At 72.5% G+C, this 19,586-nt stretch overlaps 2 protein-coding genes across 5 annotated transcripts in view; one reads left to right on the top strand and one right to left on the bottom strand.

Annotated features, from left to right (window-relative positions):
* TTLL5 (tubulin tyrosine ligase like 5) overlaps positions 1 to 19,586 on the bottom strand; it is a 137,445-nt gene that overhangs the window by 101,978 nt on the left and 15,881 nt on the right. For 2 of the 3 annotated variants that reach the window (XM_075330065.1, XM_075330066.1), the window contains exon 1: positions 19,125 to 19,217. The exons of the other annotated variant lie outside the window; for it this stretch is intronic. In XM_075330065.1, the coding sequence (XP_075186180.1) occupies positions 19,125 to 19,159 (35 nt within the window). In that variant the 5' untranslated portion in view covers positions 19,160 to 19,217. Of the gene's footprint in view, positions 1 to 19,124; positions 19,218 to 19,586 lie in introns of those variants that run through there. 3 annotated transcript variants of the gene reach the window in all.
* The window catches only part of ERG28 (ergosterol biosynthesis 28 homolog), a 99,893-nt gene continuing 99,610 nt past the window's right edge, over positions 19,304 to 19,586 (top strand). Inside the window, exon 1 of one of the 2 annotated variants that reach the window (XM_075330070.1) lies at positions 19,304 to 19,389. The gene's annotated coding sequence lies outside the window, so the exon portion shown is untranslated. Of the gene's footprint in view, positions 19,456 to 19,586 lie in introns of both variants that reach the window. The other variant, XM_075330069.1, reaches the window with a different exon arrangement.

Below are 19,586 nucleotides of genomic sequence, written 5' to 3'. Positions count from 1 at the left end.
CTCGGCTCCTCCGCTCCGCACTCACCCGCAGCCCGCACTCGGCTCCTCCGCTCCACCACACACCCCACAGCCCGCACTCGGCCTCCCTCCGCACTCACCCGCAGCCCGCACTCGGCTCCTCCCTCCACACTCACCCACAGCCCGCACTCGGCTCCTCCGCTCCGCACTCACCCGCAGCCCGCACTCGGCTCCTCCGCTCCGCACTCACCCACAGCCCGCACTCGGGCTCCTCCGCTCCGCACTCACCCGCAGCCCGCACTCGGCTCCTCCGCTCCGCACTCACCCACAGCCCGCACTCGGCTCCTCCGCTCCGCACTCACCCGCAGCCCGCACTCGGCTCCTCCGCTCCACACTCACCCACAGCCCGCACTCGGCTCCCTCCGCTCCACTCACCCGCAGCCCGCACCTCGGCTCCTCCTCACTCACCCACAGCCCGCACTCGGCTCCTCCACACTCACCCACAGCCCGCACTCGGCTCCTCCGCACTCACCCGCAGCCCGCACTCGGCTCCTCCACACTCACCCACAGCCCGCACTCGGTTCCTCCCACACTCACCCACAGCCCGCACTCGGCTCCTCCGCACTCACCCGCAGCCCGCACTCGGCTCCTCCGCTCCGCACTCACCCACAGCCCGCACTCGGCTCCTCCGCTCCGCACTCACCCGCAGCCCGCACTCGGCTCCTCCGCTCCGCACTCACCCGCAGCCCGCACTCGGCTCCTCCACACTCACCCACAGCCCGCACTCGGCTCCTCCACACTCACCCGCAGCCCGCACTCGGCTCCTCCACACTCACCCCCACAGCCCGCACTCGGCTCCTCCGCTCCGCACTCACCCGCAGCCCGCACTCGGCTCCTCCGCTCCGCACTCACCCGCAGCCCGCACTCGGCTCCTCCGCTCCGCACTCACCCGCAGCCCGCACTCGGCTCCTCCGCTCCGCACTCACCCGCAGCCCGCACTCGGCTCCTCCGCTCCGCACTCACCCGCAGCCCGCACTCGGCTCCTCCGCTCCGCACTCACCCGCAGCCCGCACTCGGCTCCTCCGCTCCGCACTCACCCCGCAGCCCGCACTCGGCTCCTCCGCTCCGCACTCACCCACAGCCCGCACTCGGCTCCTCCGCTCCGCACTCACCCGCAGCCCGCACTCGGCTCCTCCGCTCCGCACTCACCCGCAGCCCGCACTCGGCTCCTCCGCTCCGCACTCACCCGCAGCCCGCACTCGGCTCCTCCGCTCCACACTCACCCACAGCCCGCACTCGGCTCCTCCGCACTCACCCGCAGCCGCACTCGGCTCCCTCCACACTCACCCACAGCCCGCACTCGGCTCCTCCGCTCCGCACTCAACCCGCAGCCCGCACTCGGCTCCTCCCGCTCCGCACTCACCCGCAGCCCGCACTCGGCTCCTCCGCTCCAGCACTCACCCGCAGCCCGCACTCGGCTCCTCCACACTCACCCACAGCCGGCACTCGGCTCCTCCCACACTCACCCGCAGCCCGCACTCGGCTCCTCCACACTCACCCGCAGCCCGCACTCGGCTCCTCCACACTCACCCGCAGCCCGCACTCGGCTCCTCCACACTCTCACCCGCAGCCCGCACTCGGCTCCTCCACACTCACCCGCAGCCCGCACTCGGCTCCTCCACACTCACCCGCAGCCCGCACTCGGCTCCTCCACACTCACCCGCAGCCCGCACTCGGCTCCTCCACACTCACCCACAGCCCGCACTCGGCTCCTCCGCTCCGCACTCACCCGCAGCCCGCACTCGGCTCCTCCGCTCCGCACTCACCCGCAGCCCGCACTCGGCTCCTCCGCTCCGCACTCACCCGCAGCCCGCACTCGGCTCCTCCGCTCCGCACTCACCCACAGCCCGCACTCGGCTCCTCCGCTCCACACTCACCCACAGCCCGCACTCGGCTCCTCCGCTCCGCACTCACCCACAGGCGGCACTCGGCTCCTCCGCTCCGCACTCACCCACAGCCGGCACTCGGCTCCTCCGCTCCGCACTCACCCGCAGCCCGCACTCGGCTCCTCCGCACTCACCCCACAGGCGGCACTCGGCTCCTCCGCTCCGCACTCACCCACAGCCGGCACTCGGCTCCTCCGCCCCGCACTCACCCACAGCCCGCACTCGGCTCCTCCGCCCCGCACTCACCCACAGCCCGCACTCGGCTCCTCCGCTCCGCACTCACCCACAGCCGGCACTCGGCTCCCTCCGCTCCGCACTCACCCACAGCCCGCACTCGGCTCCTCCGCACTCACCCGCAGCCCGCACTCGGCTCCTCCGCTCCGCACTCACCCACAGCCCGCACTCGGCTCCTCCGCACTCACCCGCAGCCCGCACTCGGCTCCTCCGCTCCGCACTCACCCACAGCCCGCACTCGGCTCCTCCGCTCCGCACTCACCCACAGCCGGCACTCGGCTCCTCCGCTCCACACTCACCCACAGCCCGCACTCGGCTCCTCCGCTCCGCACTCACCCGCAGCCCGCACTCGGCTCCTCCGCTCCGCACTCACCCACAGCCCGCACTCGGCTCCTCCGCTCCGCACTCACCCGCAGCCCGCACTCGGCTCCACCGCTCCACACTCACCCACAGCCCGCACTCGGCTCCTCCGCACTCACCCGCAGCCCGCACTCGGCTCCTCCGCTCCGCACTCACCCGCAGCCCGCACTCGGCTCCTCCGCTCCGCACTCACCCACAGCCCGCACTCGGCTCCTCCGCTCCGCACTCACCCGCAGCCCGCACTCGGCTCCTCCGCTCCGCACTCACCCACAGCCGGCACTCGGCTCCTCCGCTCCGCACTCACCCGCAGCCCGCACTCGGCTCCTCCGCTCCGCACTCACCCACAGCCCGCACTCGGCTCCTCCGCTCCGCACTCACCCGCAGCCCGCACTCGGCTCCTCCGCTCCACACTCACCCACAGCCCGCACTCGGCTCCTCCGCACTCACCCGCAGCCCGCACTCGGCTCCTCCACACTCACCCCACAGCCCGCACTCGGCTCCTCCGCTCCGCACTCACCCGCAGCCCGCACTCGGCTCCTCCGCTCCGCACTCACCCACAGCCGGCACTCGGCTCCTCCGCTCCGCACTCACCCACAGCCCGCACTCGGCTCCTCCGCTCCGCACTCACCCGCAGCCCGCACTCGGCTCCTCCGCTCCACACTCACCCACAGCCCGCACTCGGCTCCTCCGCTCCACACTCACCCACAGCCCGCACTCGGCTCCTCCGCACTCACCCGCAGCCCCGCACTCGGCTCCTCCACACTCACCCACAGCCCGCACTCGGCTCCTCCACACTCACCCACAGCCCGCACTCGGCTCCTCCGCACTCACCCGCAGCCCGCACTCGGCTCCTCCCACACTCACCCACAGCCCGCACTCGGTTCCTCCACACTCACCCACAGCCCGCACTCGGCTCCTCCGCACTCACCCGCCAGCCCGCACTCGGCTCCTCCGCTCCGCACTCACCCACAGCCCGCACTCGGCTCCTCCGCTCCGCACTCACCCGCAGCCCGCACTCGGCTCCTCCGCTCCGCACTCACCCGCAGCCCGCACTCGGCTCCTCCGCTCCGCACTCACCCCGCAGCCCGCACTCGGCTCCTCCGCTCCGCACTCACCCGCAGCCCGCACTCGGCTCCTCCCGCTCCGCACTCACCCGCAGCCCGCACTCGGCTCCTCCGCTCCGCACTCACCCACAGCCCGCACTCGGCTCCTCCGCTCCGCACTCACCCGCAGCCCGCACTCGGCTCCTCCGCTCCACACTCACCCACAGCCCGCACTCGGCTCCTCCGCACTCACCCGCAGCCCGCACTCGGCTCCTCCACACTCACCCACAGCCCGCACTCGGCTCCTCCGCTCCGCACTCACCGCAGCCCGCACTCGGCTCCTCCGCTCCGCACTCACCCACAGCCGGCACTCGGCTCCTCCGCTCCGCACTCACCCGCAGCCCGCACTCGGCTCCTCCGCTCCGCACTCACCCACAGCCCGCACTCGGCTCCTCCGCTCCGCACTCACCCGCAGCCCGCACTCGGCTCCTCCGCTCCACACTCACCCACAGCCCGCACTCGGCTCCTCCGCACTCACCCGCAGCCCGCACTCGGCTCCTCCACACTCACCCACAGCCCGCACTCGGCTCCTCCACACTCACCCACAGCCCGCACTCGGCTCCTCCGCACTCACCCGCAGCCCGCACTCGGCTCCTCCACACTCACCCACAGCCCGCACTCGGTTCCTCCACACTCACCCACAGCCCGCACTCGGCTCCTCCGCACTCACCCGCAGCCCGCACTCGGCTCCTCCGCTCCGCACTCACCCACAGCCCGCACTCGGCTCCTCCGCTCCGCACTCACCCGCAGCCCGCACTCGGCTCCTCCGCTCCGCACTCACCCGCAGCCCGCACTCGGCTCCTCCACACTCACCCACAGCCCGCACTCGGCTCCTCCACACTCACCCGCAGCCCGCACTCGGCTCCTCCACACTCACCCACAGCCCGCACTCGGCTCCTCCGCTCCGCACTCACCCGCAGCCCGCACTCGGCTCCTCCGCTCCGCACTCACCCGCAGCCCGCACTCGGCTCCTCCGCTCCGCACTCACCCGCAGCCCGCACTCGGGCTCCTCCGCTCCGCACTCACCCGCAGCCCGCACTCGGCTCCTCCGCTCCGCACTCACCCGCAGCCCGCACTCGGCTCCTCCGCTCCGCACTCACCCGCAGCCCGCACTCGGCTCCTCCGCTCCGCACTCACCCGCAGCCCGCACTCGGCTCCTCCCGCTCCGCACTCACCCACAGCCCGCACTCGGCTCCTCCGCTCCGCACTCACCCGCAGCCCGCACTCGGCTCCTCCGCTCCGCACTCACCCGCAGCCCGCACTCGGCTCCTCCGCTCCGCACTCACCCGCAGCCCGCACTCGGCTCCTCCGCTCCACACTCACCCACAGCCCGCACTCGGCTCCTCCGCACTCACCCGCAGCCCGCACTCGGCTCCTCCACACTCACCCACAGCCCGCACTCGGCTCCTCCGCTCCGCACTCACCCGCAGCCCGCACTCGGCTCCTCCGCTCCGCACTCACCCGCAGCCCGCACTCGGCTCCTCCGCTCCGCACTCACCCGCAGCCCGCACTCGGCTCCTCCACACTCACCCACAGCCGGCACTCGGCTCCTCCACACTCACCCGCAGCCCGCACTCGGCTCCTCCACACTCACCCGCAGCCCGCACTCGGCTCCTCCACACTCACCCGCAGCCCGCACTCGGCTCCTCCACACTCACCCGCAGCCCGCACTCGGCTCCTCCACACTCACCCACCCGCAGCCCGCACTCGGCTCCTCCACACTCACCCGCAGCCCGCACTCGGCTCCTCCACACTCACCCGCAGCCCGCACTCGGCTCCTCCACACTCACCCACAGCCCGCACTCGGCTCCTCCGCTCCGCACTCACCCGCAGCCCGCACTCGGCTCCTCCGCTCCGCACTCACCCGCAGCCCGCACTCGGCTCCTCCGCTCCGCACTCACCCGCAGCCCGCACTCGGCTCCTCCGCTCCGCACTCACCCGCAGCCCGCACTCGGCTCCTCCGCTCCGCACTCACCCGCAGCCCGCACTCGGCTCCTCCGCTCCGCACTCACCCGCAGCCCGCACTCGGCTCCTCTGCTCCGCACTCACCCGCAGCCCGCACTCGGCTCCTCCGCTCCGCACTCACCCGCAGCCCGCACTCGGCTCCTCCGCTCCGCACTCACCCGCAGCCCGCACTCGGCTCCTCCGCTCCGCACTCACCCGCAGCCCGCACTCGGCTCCTCCGCTCCACACTCACCCACAGCCCGCACTCGGCTCCTCCGCTCCGCACTCACCCGCAGCCCGCACTCGGCTCCTCCACACTCACCCACAGCCCGCACTCGGCTCCTCCACACTCACCCACAGCCCGCACTCGGCTCCTCCGCTCCGCACTCACCCGCAGCCCCGCACTCGGCTCCTCCGCTCCGCACTCACCCGCAGCCCGCACTCGGCTCCTCCGCTCCGCACTCACCCGCAGCCCGCACTCGGCTCCTCCGCTCCACACTCACCCACAGCCCGCACTCGGCTCCTCCGCACTCACCCGCAGCCCGCACTCGGCTCCTCCCGCACTCACCCACAGCCCGCACTCGGCTCCTCCGCACTCACCCGCAGCCCGCACTCGGCTCCTCCACACTCACCCGCAGCCCGCACTCGGCTCCTCCACACTCACCCGCAGCCCGCACTCGGCTCCTCCACACTCACCCCGCAGCCCGCACTCGGCTCCTCCACACTCACCCGCAGCCCGCACTCGGCTCCTCCACACTCACCCGCAGCCCGCACTCGGCTCCTCCACACTCACCCGCAGCCCGCACTCGGCTCCTCCGCACTCACCCGCAGCCCGCACTCGGCTCCTCCACACTCACCCCGCAGCCCGCACTCGGCTCCTCCACACTCACCCGCAGCCCGCACTCGGCTCCTCCACACTCACCCGCAGCCCGCACTCGGCTCCTCCACACTCACCCGCAGCCCGCACTCGGCTCCTCCACACTCACCCGCAGCCCGCACTCGGCTCCTCCACACTCACCCGCAGCCCGCACTCGGCTCCTCCACACTCACCCGCAGCCCGCACTCGGCTCCTCCACACTCACCCGCAGCCCGCACTCGGCTCCTCCACACTCACACCACCGCAGCCCGCACTCGGCTCCTCCACACTCACCCGCAGCCCGCACTCGGCTCCTCCACACTCACCCGCAGCCCGCACTCGGCTCCTCCACACTCACCCGCAGCCCGCACTCGGCTCCTCCACACCTCACCCACAGCCCGCACTCGGCTCCTCCACACTCACCCGCAGCCCGCACTCGGCTCCCTCCACACTCACCCGCAGCCCGCACTCGGCTCCTCCACACTCACCCGCAGCCCGCACTCGGCTCCTCCACACTCACCCACAGCCGGCACTCGGCTCCTCCACACTCACCCGCAGCCCGCACTCGGCTCCTCCACACTCACCCGCAGCCCGCACTCGGCTCCTCCACACTCACCCGCAGCCCGCACTCGGCTCCTCCACACTCACCCGCAGCCCGCACTCGGCTCCTCCACACTCACCCGCAGCCCGCACTCGGCTCCTCCCACAACTCACCCGCAGCCCGCACTCGGGCTCCTCCACCACTCACCCGCAGCCCGCACTCGGCTCCTCCACACTCACCCGCAGCCCGCACTCGGCTCCTCCACACTCACCCGCAGCCCGCACTCGGCTCCTCCACACTCACCCGCAGCCCGCACTCGGCTCCATCCACACTCACCCGCAGCCGCCACTCGGCTCCTCCACACTCACCCGCAGCCCGCACTCGGCTCCTCCGCACTCACCCGCAGCCCGCACTCGGCTCCTCCGCACTCACCCGCAGCCCGCACTCGGCTCCTCCACACTCACCCACAGCCCGCACTCGGCTCCTCCACACTCACCCACAGCCCGCACTCGGCTCCTCCACACTCACCCGCAGCCCGCACTCGGCTCCTCCACACTCACCCACAGCCCGCACTCGGCTCCTCCACACTCACCCGCAGCCCGGCACTCGGCTCCTCCACACTCACCCGCAGCCGCACTCGGCTCCTCCACACTCACCCACAGCCCGCACTCGGCTCCTCCACACTCACCCACAGCCCGGCACTCGGCTCCTCCACACTCACCCACAGCCCGCACTCGGCTCCCTCCGCTCCGCACTCACCCATAGCCCGCACTCGGCTCCTCCGCTCCGCACTCACCCGCAGCCCGCACTCGGCTCCTCCGCTCCGCACTCACCCGCAGCCCGCACTCGGCTCCTCCGCCTCCGCACTCACCCACACAGCCCGGCACTCGGCTCCTCCACACTCACCCGCAGCCCGCACTCGGCTCCTCCGCTCCACACTCACCCACAGCCCGCACTCGGCTCCTCCACACTTCACCCGCAGCCCGCACTCGGCTCCTCCTCACTCACCCTCACCACCGCCGCACTCGGCTCCTCCGCTCCGCACTCACCCGCAGCCCGCACTCGGCTCCTCCGCTCCGCACTCACCCGCAGCCCGCACTCGGCTCCTCCGCTCCGCACTCACCCGCAGGCCCGCACTCGGCTCCTCCGCTCCGCACTCACCCACAGCCCGCACTCGGCTCCTCCGCTCCGCACTCACCCACAGCCCGCACTCGGCTCCTCCGCTCCACACTCACCCACAGCCCGCACTCGGCTCCTCCCACACACTCACCCGCAGCCCGCACTCGGCTCCTCCCTCCACACTCACCCACAGCCCGCACTCGGCTCCTCCGCTCCGCACTCACCCGCAGCCCGCACTCGGCTCCTCCGCTCCGCACTCACCCGCAGCCCGCACTCGGCTCCGTCCGCACTCACGCTCCCACAGCCCGGCACTCGGCTCCTCCGCTCCGCACTCACCCGCAGCCCGCACTCGGCTCCTCCGCTCCGCACTCAACCCAGCAGCCCGCACTCGGCTCCTCCGCTCCGCACTCACTCGCAGCCCGCACTCGGCTCCTCCGCTCCACACTCACCCACAGCCCGCACTCGGCTCCTCCGCACTCACCCGCAGCCCGCACTCGGCTCCTCCACACTTACCCACAGCCCGCACTCGGCTCCTCCGCTCCGCACTCACCCGCAGCCCGCACTCGGCTCCCTCCGCTCCGCACTCACCCACAGCCGGCACTCGGCTCCTCCTCCGCTCCGCACTCACCCGCAGCCCGCACTCGGCTCCTCCGCTCCGCACTCACCCACAGCCCGCACTCGGCTCCTCCGCTCCGCACTCACCCGCAGCCCGCACTCGGCTCTCCTCCGCTCCACACTCACCCACAGCCCGCACTCGGCTCCTCCGCACTCACCCGCAGCCCGCACTCGGCTCCTCCACACTCACCCACAGCCCGCACTCGGCTCCTCCACACTCACCCACAGCCCGCACTCGGCTCCCTCCGCACTCACCCGCAGCCCGCACTCGGCTCCTCCACACTCACCCACAGCCCGCACTCGGTTCCTCCACACTCACCCCGCAGCCCGCACTCGGCTCCTCCGCACTCACCCGCAGCCCGCACTCGGCTCCTCCGCTCCGCACTCACCCACAGCCCGCACTCGGCTCCCTCCGCTCCGCACTCACCCGCAGCCCGCACTCGGCTCCTCCGCCTCCGCACTCACCCGCAGCCCGCACTCGGCTCCTCCGCTCCGCACTCACCCGCAGCCCGCACTCGGCTCCTCCGCTCCGCACTCACACCCGCAGCCCGCACTCGGCTCCTCCGCTCCGCACTCACACCGCAGCCCGCACTCGGCTCCTCCGCTCCGCACTCACCCACAGCCCGCACTCGGCTCCTCCGCTCCGCACTCACTCACCCGCAGCCCGCACTCGGCTCCTCCGCTCCACACTCACCCACAGCCCGCACTCGGCTCCTCCGCACTCACCCGCAGCCCGCACTCGGCTCCTCCACACTCACCCACAGCCCGCACTCGGCTCCTCCGATCCGCACTCACCCGCAGCCCGCACTCGGCTCCTCCGCTCCGCACTCACCCACAGCCGGCACTCGGCTCCTCCGCTCCGCACTCACCCGCAGCCCGCACTCGGCTCCTCCGCTCCGCACTCACCCACAGCCCGCACTCGGCTCCTCCGCTCCGCACTCACCCGCAGCCCGCACTCGGCTCCTCCGCTCCACACTCACCCACAGCCCGCACTCGGCTCCTCCGCACTCACCCGCAGCCCGCACTCGGCTCCCTCCACACTCACCCACAGCCCGCACTCGGCTCCTCCCACACTCACCCACAGCCCGCACTCGGCTCCTCCACACTCACCCACAGCCCGCACTCGGCTCCTCCGCACTCACCCCGCAGCCCCGCACTCGGCTCCTCCACACTCACCCACAGCCCGCACTCGGTTCCTCCACACTCACCCACAGCCCGCACTCGGCTCCTCCGCACTCACCCGCAGCCCGCACTCGGCTCCTCCGCTCCGCACTCACCCACAGCCCGCACTCGGCTCCTCCGCTCCGCACTCACCCACAGCCCGCACTCGGCTCCTCTCCGCTCCACACTCACCCGCAGCCCGCACTCGGCTCCTCCGCTCCGCACTCACCCGCAGCCCGCACTCGGCTCCTCCGCCGGACGCATCCACAGGCCGGCACTCGGCTCCTCCGCTCCACACTCACCCACAGCCCGCACTCGGCTCCTCCGCCGGACGCATCCACAGCCCGCACTCGGCTCCTCCGCACTCACCCGCAGCCCGCACTCGGCTCCTCCGCTCCGCACTCACCCGCAGCCGGCACTCAGCTCCTCCGCTCCGCACTCACCCGCAGCCCGCACTCGGCTCCTCCGCTCCGCACTCACCCACAGCCCGCACTCGGCTCCTCCGCTCCGCACTCACCCACAGGCGGCACTCGGCTCCTCCGCTCCGCACTCACCCACAGGCGGCACTCGGCTCCTCCGCTCCGCACTCACCCACAGGCGGCACTCGGCTCCTCCGCTCCGCACTCACCCACAGGCGGCACTCGGCTCCTCCGCCCCGCACTCACCCACAGGCGGCACTCGGCTCCTCCGCCCCGCACTCACCCACAGCCGGCACTCGGCTCCTTCCGCTCCACGCACTCACCCACAGCCGGCACTCGGCTCCTCCGCTCCGCACTCACCCACAGCCGGCACTCGGCTCCTCCGCTCCGCACTCACCCACAGCCCGCACTCGGCTCCTCCGCTCCACACTCACCCACAGCCCGCACTCGGCTCCCTCCGCTCCGCACTCACCCACAGGCGGCACTCGGCTCCTCCGCTCCGCACTCACCCACAGCCGGCACTCGGCTCCTCCGCTCCGCACTCACCCGCAGCCCGCACCTCGGCTCCTCCGCACTCACCCACAGCGGCACTCGGCTCCTCCGCTCCGCACTCACCCACAGCCGGCACTCGGCTCCTCCGCCCCGCACTCACCCACAGCCCGCACTCGGCTCCTCCGCCCCGCACTCACCCACAGCCCGCACTCGGCTCCTCCGCTCCGCACTCACCCACAGCCGGCACTCGGCTCCTCCGCTCCGCACTCACCCACAGCCCGCACTCGGCTCCTCCGCACTCACTCCGCAGCCCGCACTCGGCTCCTCCGCTCCGCACTCACCCACAGCCCGCACTCGGCTCCTCCCACTCACCCGCAGCCCGCACTCGGCTCCTCCGCTCCGCACTCACCCACAGCCCGCACTCGGCTCCTCCGCTCCGCACTCACCCACAGCCGGCACTCGGCTCCTCCGCTCCACACTCACCCACAGCCCGCACTCGGCTCCTCCGCTCCGCACTCACACCGCAGCCCGCACTCGGCTCCTCCGCTCCGCACTCACCCACAGCCCGCACTCGGCTCCTCCTCCGCACTCACCCGCAGCCCGCACTCGGCTCCACCGCTCCACACTCACCCACAGCCCGCACTCGGCTCCTCCGCACTCACCCGCAGCCCGCACTCGGCTCCTCCGCTCCGCACTCACCCGCAGCCCGCACTCGGCTCCTCCGCTCCCGCACTCACCCACAGCCCGCACTCGGCTCCTCCGCTCCGCACTCACCCGCAGCCCGCACTCGGCTCCTCCGCTCCGCACTCACCCACAGCCGGCACTCGGCTCCTCCGCTCCGCACTCACCCGCAGCCCGCACTCGGCTCCTCCGCTCCGCACTCACCCACAGCCCGCACTCGGCTCCTCCGCTCCGCACTCACCCGCAGCCCGCACTCGGCTCCTCCGCTCCACACTCACCCACAGCCCGCACTCGGCTCCTCCGCACTCACCCGCAGCCCGCACTCGGCTCCTCCACCACTCACCCACAGCCCGCACTCGGCTCCTCCGCTCCGCACTCACCCGCAGCCCGCACTCGGCTCCTCCGCTCCGCACTCACCCACAGCCGGCACTCGGCTCCTCCGCTCCGCACTCACCCACAGCCGGCACTCGGCTCCTCCGCTCCGCACTCACCCACAGCCCGCACTCGGCTCCTCCGCTCCGCACTCACCCGCAGCCCGCACTCGGCTCCTCCGCTCCACACTCACCCACAGCCCGCACTCGGCTCCTCCGCACTCACCCGCAGCCCGCACTCGGCTCCTCCACACTCACCCACAGCCCGCACTCGGCTCCTCCACACTCACCCACAGCCCGCACTCGGCTCCTCCGCACTCACCCGCAGCCCGCACTCGGCTCCTCCACACTCACCACAGCCCGCACTCGGTTCCTCCACACTCACCCACAGCCCGCACTCGGCTCCTCCGCACTCACCCGCAGCCCGCACTCGGCTCCTCCGCTCCGCACTCACCCACAGCCCGCACTCGGCTCCTCCGCTCCGCACTCACCCGCAGCCCGCACTTCGGCTCCTCCGCTCCGCACTCACCCGCAGCCCGCACTCGGCTCCTCCGCTCCGCACTCACCCGCAGCCCGCACTCGGCTCCTCCGCTCCGCACTCACCGCAGCCCGCACTCGGCTCCTCCGCTCCGCACTCACCCGCAGCCCGCACTCGGCTCCTCCGCTCCGCACTCACCCGCAGCCCGCACTCGGCTCCTCCGCTCCACACTCACCCACAGCCCGCACTCGGCTCCTCCGCACTCACCCGCAGCCCGCACTCGGCTCCTCCACACTCACCCACAGCCCGCACTCGGCTCCTCCGCTCCGCACTCACCCGCAGCCCGCACTCGGCTCCTCCGCTCCGCACTCACCCACAGCCGGCACTCGGCTCCTCCGCTCCGCACTCACCCCGCAGCCCGCACTCGGCTCCTCCGCTCCGCACTCACCCACAGCCCGCACTCGGCTCCTCCGCTCCGCACTCACCCGCAGCCCGCACTCGGCTCCTCCGCTCCACACTCACCCACAGCCCGCACTCGGCTCCTCCGCACTCACCCGCAGCCCGCACTCGGCTCCTCCACACTCACCACAGCCCGCACTCGGCTCCTCCACACTCACCCACAGCCCGCACTCGGCTCCTCCGCACTCACCCGCAGCCCGCACTCGGCTCCTCCACACTCACCCACAGCCCGCACTCGGTTCCTCCACACTCACCCACAGCCCGCACTCGGCTCCTCCGCACTCACCCGCAGCCGCACTCGGCTCCTCCGCTCCGCACTCACCCACAGCCCGCACTCGGCTCCTCCGCTCCGCACTCACCCGCAGCCCGCACTCGGCTCCTCCGCTCCGCACTCACCCGCAGCCCGCACTCGGCTCCTCCACACTCACCCACAGCCCGCACTCGGCTCCTCCACACTCACCCGCAGCCCGCACTCGGCTCCTCCACACTCACCCACAGCCCGCACTCGGCTCCTCCGCTCCGCACTCACCGCAGCCCGCACTCGGCTCTCGCTCCGCACTCACCCGCAGCCCGCACTCGGCTCCTCCGCTCCGCACTCACCCGCAGCCCGCACTCGGCTCCTCCGCTCCGCACTCACCCGCAGCCCGCACTCGGCTCCTCCGCTCCGCACTCACCCGCAGCCCGCACTCGGCTCCTCCGCTCCGCACTCACCCGCAGCCCGCACTCGGCTCCTCCGCTCCGCACTCACCCGCAGCCCGCACTCGGCTCCTCCGCTCCGCACTCACCCGCAGCCCCGCACTCGGCTCCTCCGCTCCGCACTCACCCGCAGCCCGCACTCGGCTCCTCCGCTCCACACTCACCCACAGCCCGCACTCGGCTCCTCCGCACTCACCCCGCAGCCCGCACTCGGCTCCTCCACACTCACCCACAGCCCGCACTCGGCTCCTCCGCTCCGCACTCACCCGCAGCCCGCACTCGGCTCCTCCGCTCCGCACTCACCCGCAGCCCCGCACTCGGCTCCTCCGCTCCGCACTCACCCGCAGCCCGCACTCGGCTCCTCCACACTCACCCACAGCCGGCACTCGGCTCCTCCACACTCACCCGCAGCCCGCACTCGGCTCCTCCACACTCACCCGCAGCCCGCACTCGGCTCCTCCACACTCAACCCGCAGCCCGCACTCGGCTCCTCCACACTCACCCGCAGCCCGCACTCGGCTCCTCCACACTCACCCGCAGCCCGCACTCGGCTCCTCCACACTCACCCGCAGCCCGCACTCGGCTCCTCCACACTCACCCACAGCCCGCACTCGGCTCCTCCGCTCCGCACTCACCCGCAGCCCGCACTCGGCTCCTCCGCTCCGCACTCACCCGCAGCCCGCACTCGGCTCCTCCGCTCCGCACTCACCCGCAGCCCGCACTCGGCTCCTCCGCTCCGCACTCACCCGCAGCCCCGCACTCGGCTCCTCCGCTCCGCACTCACCCGCAGCCCGCACTCGGCTCCTCCGCTCCGCACTCACCCGCAGCCCGCACTCGGCTCCTCCGCTCCGCACTCACCCGCAGCCCGCACTCGGCTCCTCCGCTCCGCACTCACCCGCAGCCCGCACTCGGCTCCTCCGCTCCGCACTCACCCGCAGCCCGCACTCGGCTCCTCCGCTCCGCACTCACCCGCAGCCCGCACTCGGCTCCTCCGCTCCACACTCACCCACAGCCCGCACTCGGCTCCTCCGCACTCACCCGCAGCCCGCACTCGGCTCCTCCACACTCACCCACAGCCCGCACTCGGCTCCTCCGCTCCGCACTCACCCGCAGCCCGCACTCGGCTCCTCCGCTACGCACTCACCCGCAGCCCGCACGCGGCTCCTCCGCTCCGCACTCACCCGCAGCCCGCACTCGGCTCCTCCGCTCCACACTCACCCACAGCCCGCACTCGGCTCCTCCGCACTCACCCGCAGCCCGCACTCGGCTCCTCCACACTCACCCACAGCCCGCACTCGGCTCCTCCGCACTCACCCGCAGCCCGCACTCGGCTCCTCCACACGTCACCCGCAGCCCGCACTCGGCTCCTCCACACTCACCCGCAGCCCGCACTCGGCTCCTCCACACTCACCCGCAGCCCGCACTCGGCTCCTCCACACTCACCCGCAGCCCGCACTCGGCTCCTCCACACTCACCCGCAGCCCGCACTCGGCTCCTCCACACTCACCCGCAGCCCGCACTCGGCTCCTCCACACTCACCCGCAGCCCGCACTCGGCTCCTCCACACTCACCCACAGCCCGCACTCGGCTCCTCCACACTCACCCGCAGCCCGCACTCGGCTCCTCCACACTCACCCGCAGCCCGCACTCGGCTCCTCCACACTCACCCACAGCCCGCACTCGGCTCCTCCACACTCACCCACAGCCGGCACTCGGCTCCTCCACACTCACCCGCAGCCCGCACTCGGCTCCTCCACACTCACCCGCAGCCCGCACTCGGCTCCTCCACACTCACCCGCAGCCCGCACTCGGCTCCTCCACACTCACCCGCAGCCCGCACTCGGTTCCTCCACACTCACCCACAGCCCGCACTCGGCTCCTCCACACTCACCCACAGCCCCGCACTCGGCTCCTCCACACTCACCCACAGCCCGCACTCGGCTCCTCCACACTCACCCACAGCCCGCACTCGGCTCCTCCACACTCACCCGCAGCCCGCACTCGGCTCCTCCACACTCACCCACAGCCCGCACTCGGCTCCTCCACACTCACCCGCAGCCCGCACTCGGCTCCTCCACACTCACCCGCAGCCCGCACTCGGCTCCTCCACACTCACCCACAGCCCGCACTCGGCTCCTCCACACTCACCCACAGCCGGCACTCGGCTCCTCCACACTCACCCACAGCCCGCACTCGGCTCCTCCGCTCCGCACTCACCCGCAGCCCGCACTCGGCTCCTCCGCTCCGCACTCACCCGCAGCCCGCACTCGGCTCCTCCGCTCCGCACTCACCCATAGCCCGCACTCGGCTCCTCCGCTCCGCACTCACCCATAGCCCGCACTCGGCTCCTCCGCTCCGCACTCACCCGCAGCCCGCACTCGGCTCCTCCGCCCCGCACTCACCCATAGCCCGCACTCGGCTCCTCCGCTCCGCACTCACCCGCAGCCCGCACTCGGGCTCCTCCGCCCCGCACTCACCCATAGCCCGCACTCGGCTCCTCCGCTCCGCACTCACCCGCAGCCCGCACTCGGCTCCTCCGCTCCGCACTCACCCCACAGCCCGCACTCGGCTCCTCCACACTCACCCGCAGCCCGCACTCGGCTCCTCCGCTCCACACTCACCCACAGCCCGCACTCGGCTCCTCCACACTCACCCACAGCCCGCACTCGGCTCCTCCGCTCCGCACTCACCCGCAGCCCGCACCTCGGCTCCTCCGCTCCGCACTCACCCGCAGCCCGCACTCGGCTCCTCCGCTCCGCACTCACCCACAGCCCGCACTCGGCTCCTCCGCCCCGCACTCACCCACAGCCCGCACTCGGCTCCTCCGCCCCGCACTCACCCACAGCCCGCACTCGGCTCCTCCGCTCCGCACTCACCCACAGCCCGCACTCGGCTCCTCCGCTCCGCACTCACCCGCAGCCCGCACTCGGCTCCTCCGCTCCGCACTCACGCACAGCCCGCACTCGGCTCCTCCGCTCCGCACTCACGCACAGCCCGCACTCGGCTCCTCCGCCCCGCACTCACCCACAGCCCGCACTCGGCTCCTCCGCCCCGCACTCACCCACAGCCCGCACTCGGCTCCTCCGCTCCGCACTCACCCGCAGCCCGCACTCGGCTCCTCCGCTCCGCACTCACCCGCAGCCCGCACTCGGCTCCTCCGCTCCGCACTCACCCGCAGCCCGCACTCGGCTCCTCCGCTCCGCACTCACCCGCAGCCCGCACTCGGCTCCTCCGCTCCGCACTCACCCACAGCCCGCACTCGGCTCCTCCGCCCCGCACTCACCCACAGCCCGCACTCGGCTCCTCCGCTCCACACTCACCCACAGCCCGCACTCGGCTCCTCCGCTCCGCACTCACCCGCAGCCCGCACTCGGCTCCTCCGCTCCGCACTCACCCGCAGCCCGCACTCGGCTCCTCCGCTCCGCACTCACCCACAGCCGGCACTCGGCTCCTCCGCTCCGCACTCACCCGCAGCCCGCACTCGGCTCCTCCGCTCCGCACTCACCCGCAGCCCGCACTCGGCTCCTCCGCTCCGCACTCACCCGCAGCCCGCACTCGGCTCCTCCGCTCCGCACTCACCCGCAGCCCGCACTCGGCTCCTCCGCTCCGCACTCACCCGCAGCCCGCACTCGGCTCCTCCGCCCCGCACTCACCCACAGCCCGCACTCGGCTCCTCCGCCCCGCACTCACCCACAGCCCGCACTCGGCTCCTCCGCTCCACACTCACCCACAGCCCGCACTCGGCTCCTCCGCTCCGCACTCACCCGCAGCCCGCACTCGGCTCCTCCGCTCCGCACTCACCCGCAGCCCGCACTCGGCTCCTCCGCTCCGCACTCACCCGCAGCCCGCACTCGGCTCCTCCGCTCCGCACTCACCCGCAGCCCGCACTCGGCTCCTCCGCTCCGCACTCACGCACAGCCCGCACTCGGCTCCTCCGCTCCGCACTCACGCACAGCCCGCACTCGGCTCCTCCGCCCCGCACTCACCCACAGCCCGCACTCGGCTCCTCCGCCCCGCACTCACCCACAGCCCGCACTCGGCTCCTCCGCTCCGCACTCACCCGCAGCCCGCACTCGGCTCCTCCGCTCCGCACTCACCCGCAGCCCGCACTCGGCTCCTCCGCTCCGCACTCACCCGCAGCCCGCACTCGGCTCCTCCGCTCCGCACTCACCCGCAGCCCGCACTCGGCTCCTCCGCTCCGCACTCACCCGCAGCCCGCACTCGAGCTCCTCCGCTCCGCACTCACCCACAGCCCGCACTCGGCTCCTCCGCTCCGCACTCACCCACAGCCCGCACTCTCGCTCCTCCGCTCCGCACTCAACCCACAGCCCGCACTCGGCTCCTCCGCTCCGCACTCACCCGCAGCCCGCACTCGGCTCCTCCGCTCCGCACTCACCCGCAGCCGGCACTCGGCTCCTCCGCTCCACACTCACCCACAGCCGGCACTCGGCTCCGCACTCACCCACAGCCGGCACTCGGCTCCTCCGCTCCGCACTCACCCACAGCCGCACTCGGCTCCTCCGCTCCCGCACTCACCCACAGCCGGCACTCGGCTCCTCCGCTCCACACTCACCCACAGCCGCACTCGGCTCCGCACTCACCCACAGCCGGCACTCGGCTCCTCCGCTCCGCACTCACCCACAGCCCGCACTCGGCTCCTCCGCTCCGCACTCACCCGCAGCCCGCACTCGGCTCCTCCGCTCCGCACTCACCCGCAGCCCGCACTCGGCTCCTCCGCTCCACACTCACCCACAGCCCGCACTCGGCTCCTCCGCCCCGCACTCACCCCGCAGCCCGCACTCGGCTCCTCCGCTCCGCACTCACCCACAGCCGGCACTCGGCTCCTCCGCTCCGCACTCACCCACAGCCCGCACTCGGCTCCTCCGCTCCGCACTCACCCACAGCCGCACTCGGCTCCTCCGCTCCACACTCACCCACAGCCCGCACTCGGCTCCTCCGCTCCGCACTCACCCGCAGCCCGCACTCGGCTCCTCCGCTCCACACTCACCCACAGCCCGCACTCGGCTCCTCCGCACTCACCCACAGCCCGCACTCGGCTCCTCCGCTCCACACTCACCCACAGCCCGCACTCGGCTCCTCCTCGCACTCACCCACAGCCCGCACTCGGCTCCTCGCTCCACACTCACCCACAGCCCGCACTCGGCTCCTCCGCTCCGCACTCACCGCAGCCCGCACTCGGCTCCTCCGCTCCGCACTCACCCACAGCCGGCACTCGGCTCCTCCGCTCCACACTCACCCACAGCCCGCACTCGGCTCCTCCGCTCCGCACATCACCCACAGCCCGCACTCGGCTCCTCGCTCCGCACTCACCGCAGCCCGCACTCGGCTCCTCCGCTCCGCACTCACCCACAGCCCGCACTCGGCTCCTCCGCTCCGCACTCACCCGCAGCCCGCACTCGGCTCCTCCGCTCCGCACTCACCCGCAGCCCGCACTCGGCTCCTCCGCTCCGCACTCACCCACAGCCCGCACTCGGCTCTCCGCTCCGCACTCACCCACAGCCCGCACTCGGCTCCTCCGCTCCGCACTCACCCACAGCCCGCACTCGGCTCCTCCGCTCCGCACTCACCCGCAGCCCGCACTCGGCTCCTCCGCTCCGCACTCACCCACAGCCGGCACTCGGCTCCCGCACTCACCACAGCCGGCACTCGGCTCCTCCGCTCCGCACTCACCCACAGCCCGCACTCGCCTCTTCCGCCGGACGCATCCGTGCTCTGCAGGCTCCGGTGACACCGGCTCTTACTGACAGGACGCTACGCTTTCCTCGTTACCACAACAACCAGACGTCACTTCCGGTGCATGCGTCCTGGGGTAGCAGATGTAGGCGGGGCGAACCTTCCTTCAGTTTCAACAGAGGGCGTGGTATGGGACGATTTTGGACAATCATTGGATGGAGTGGTGACATGTGATTAGAGGAGGCGTGGCCACAGCGATCAGGTGAGAGGACATCGTTGTAAATGATGTCGGAGATAAAGGCAAAAGCCCTCAGATGACAGAAGAGTGGTATGTATAGATCTATGTATGTATGTATAGATGTATGTATGTGTATATGTATATATGTGTATGTATAGATGTATGTATGTATGTATAGATGTATGTATGTGTATATGTATATATGTGTATGTATAGATGTA

This window comes from Anomaloglossus baeobatrachus, chromosome 12, assembly GCF_048569485.1.
Source record: "Anomaloglossus baeobatrachus isolate aAnoBae1 chromosome 12, aAnoBae1.hap1, whole genome shotgun sequence".
Classification (NCBI taxonomy): domain Eukaryota; kingdom Metazoa; phylum Chordata; class Amphibia; order Anura; family Aromobatidae; genus Anomaloglossus; species Anomaloglossus baeobatrachus.
The sequence above is the reverse complement of the archived record's forward strand: the minus strand, read 5'-3'. Positions and strand labels throughout refer to the sequence as shown.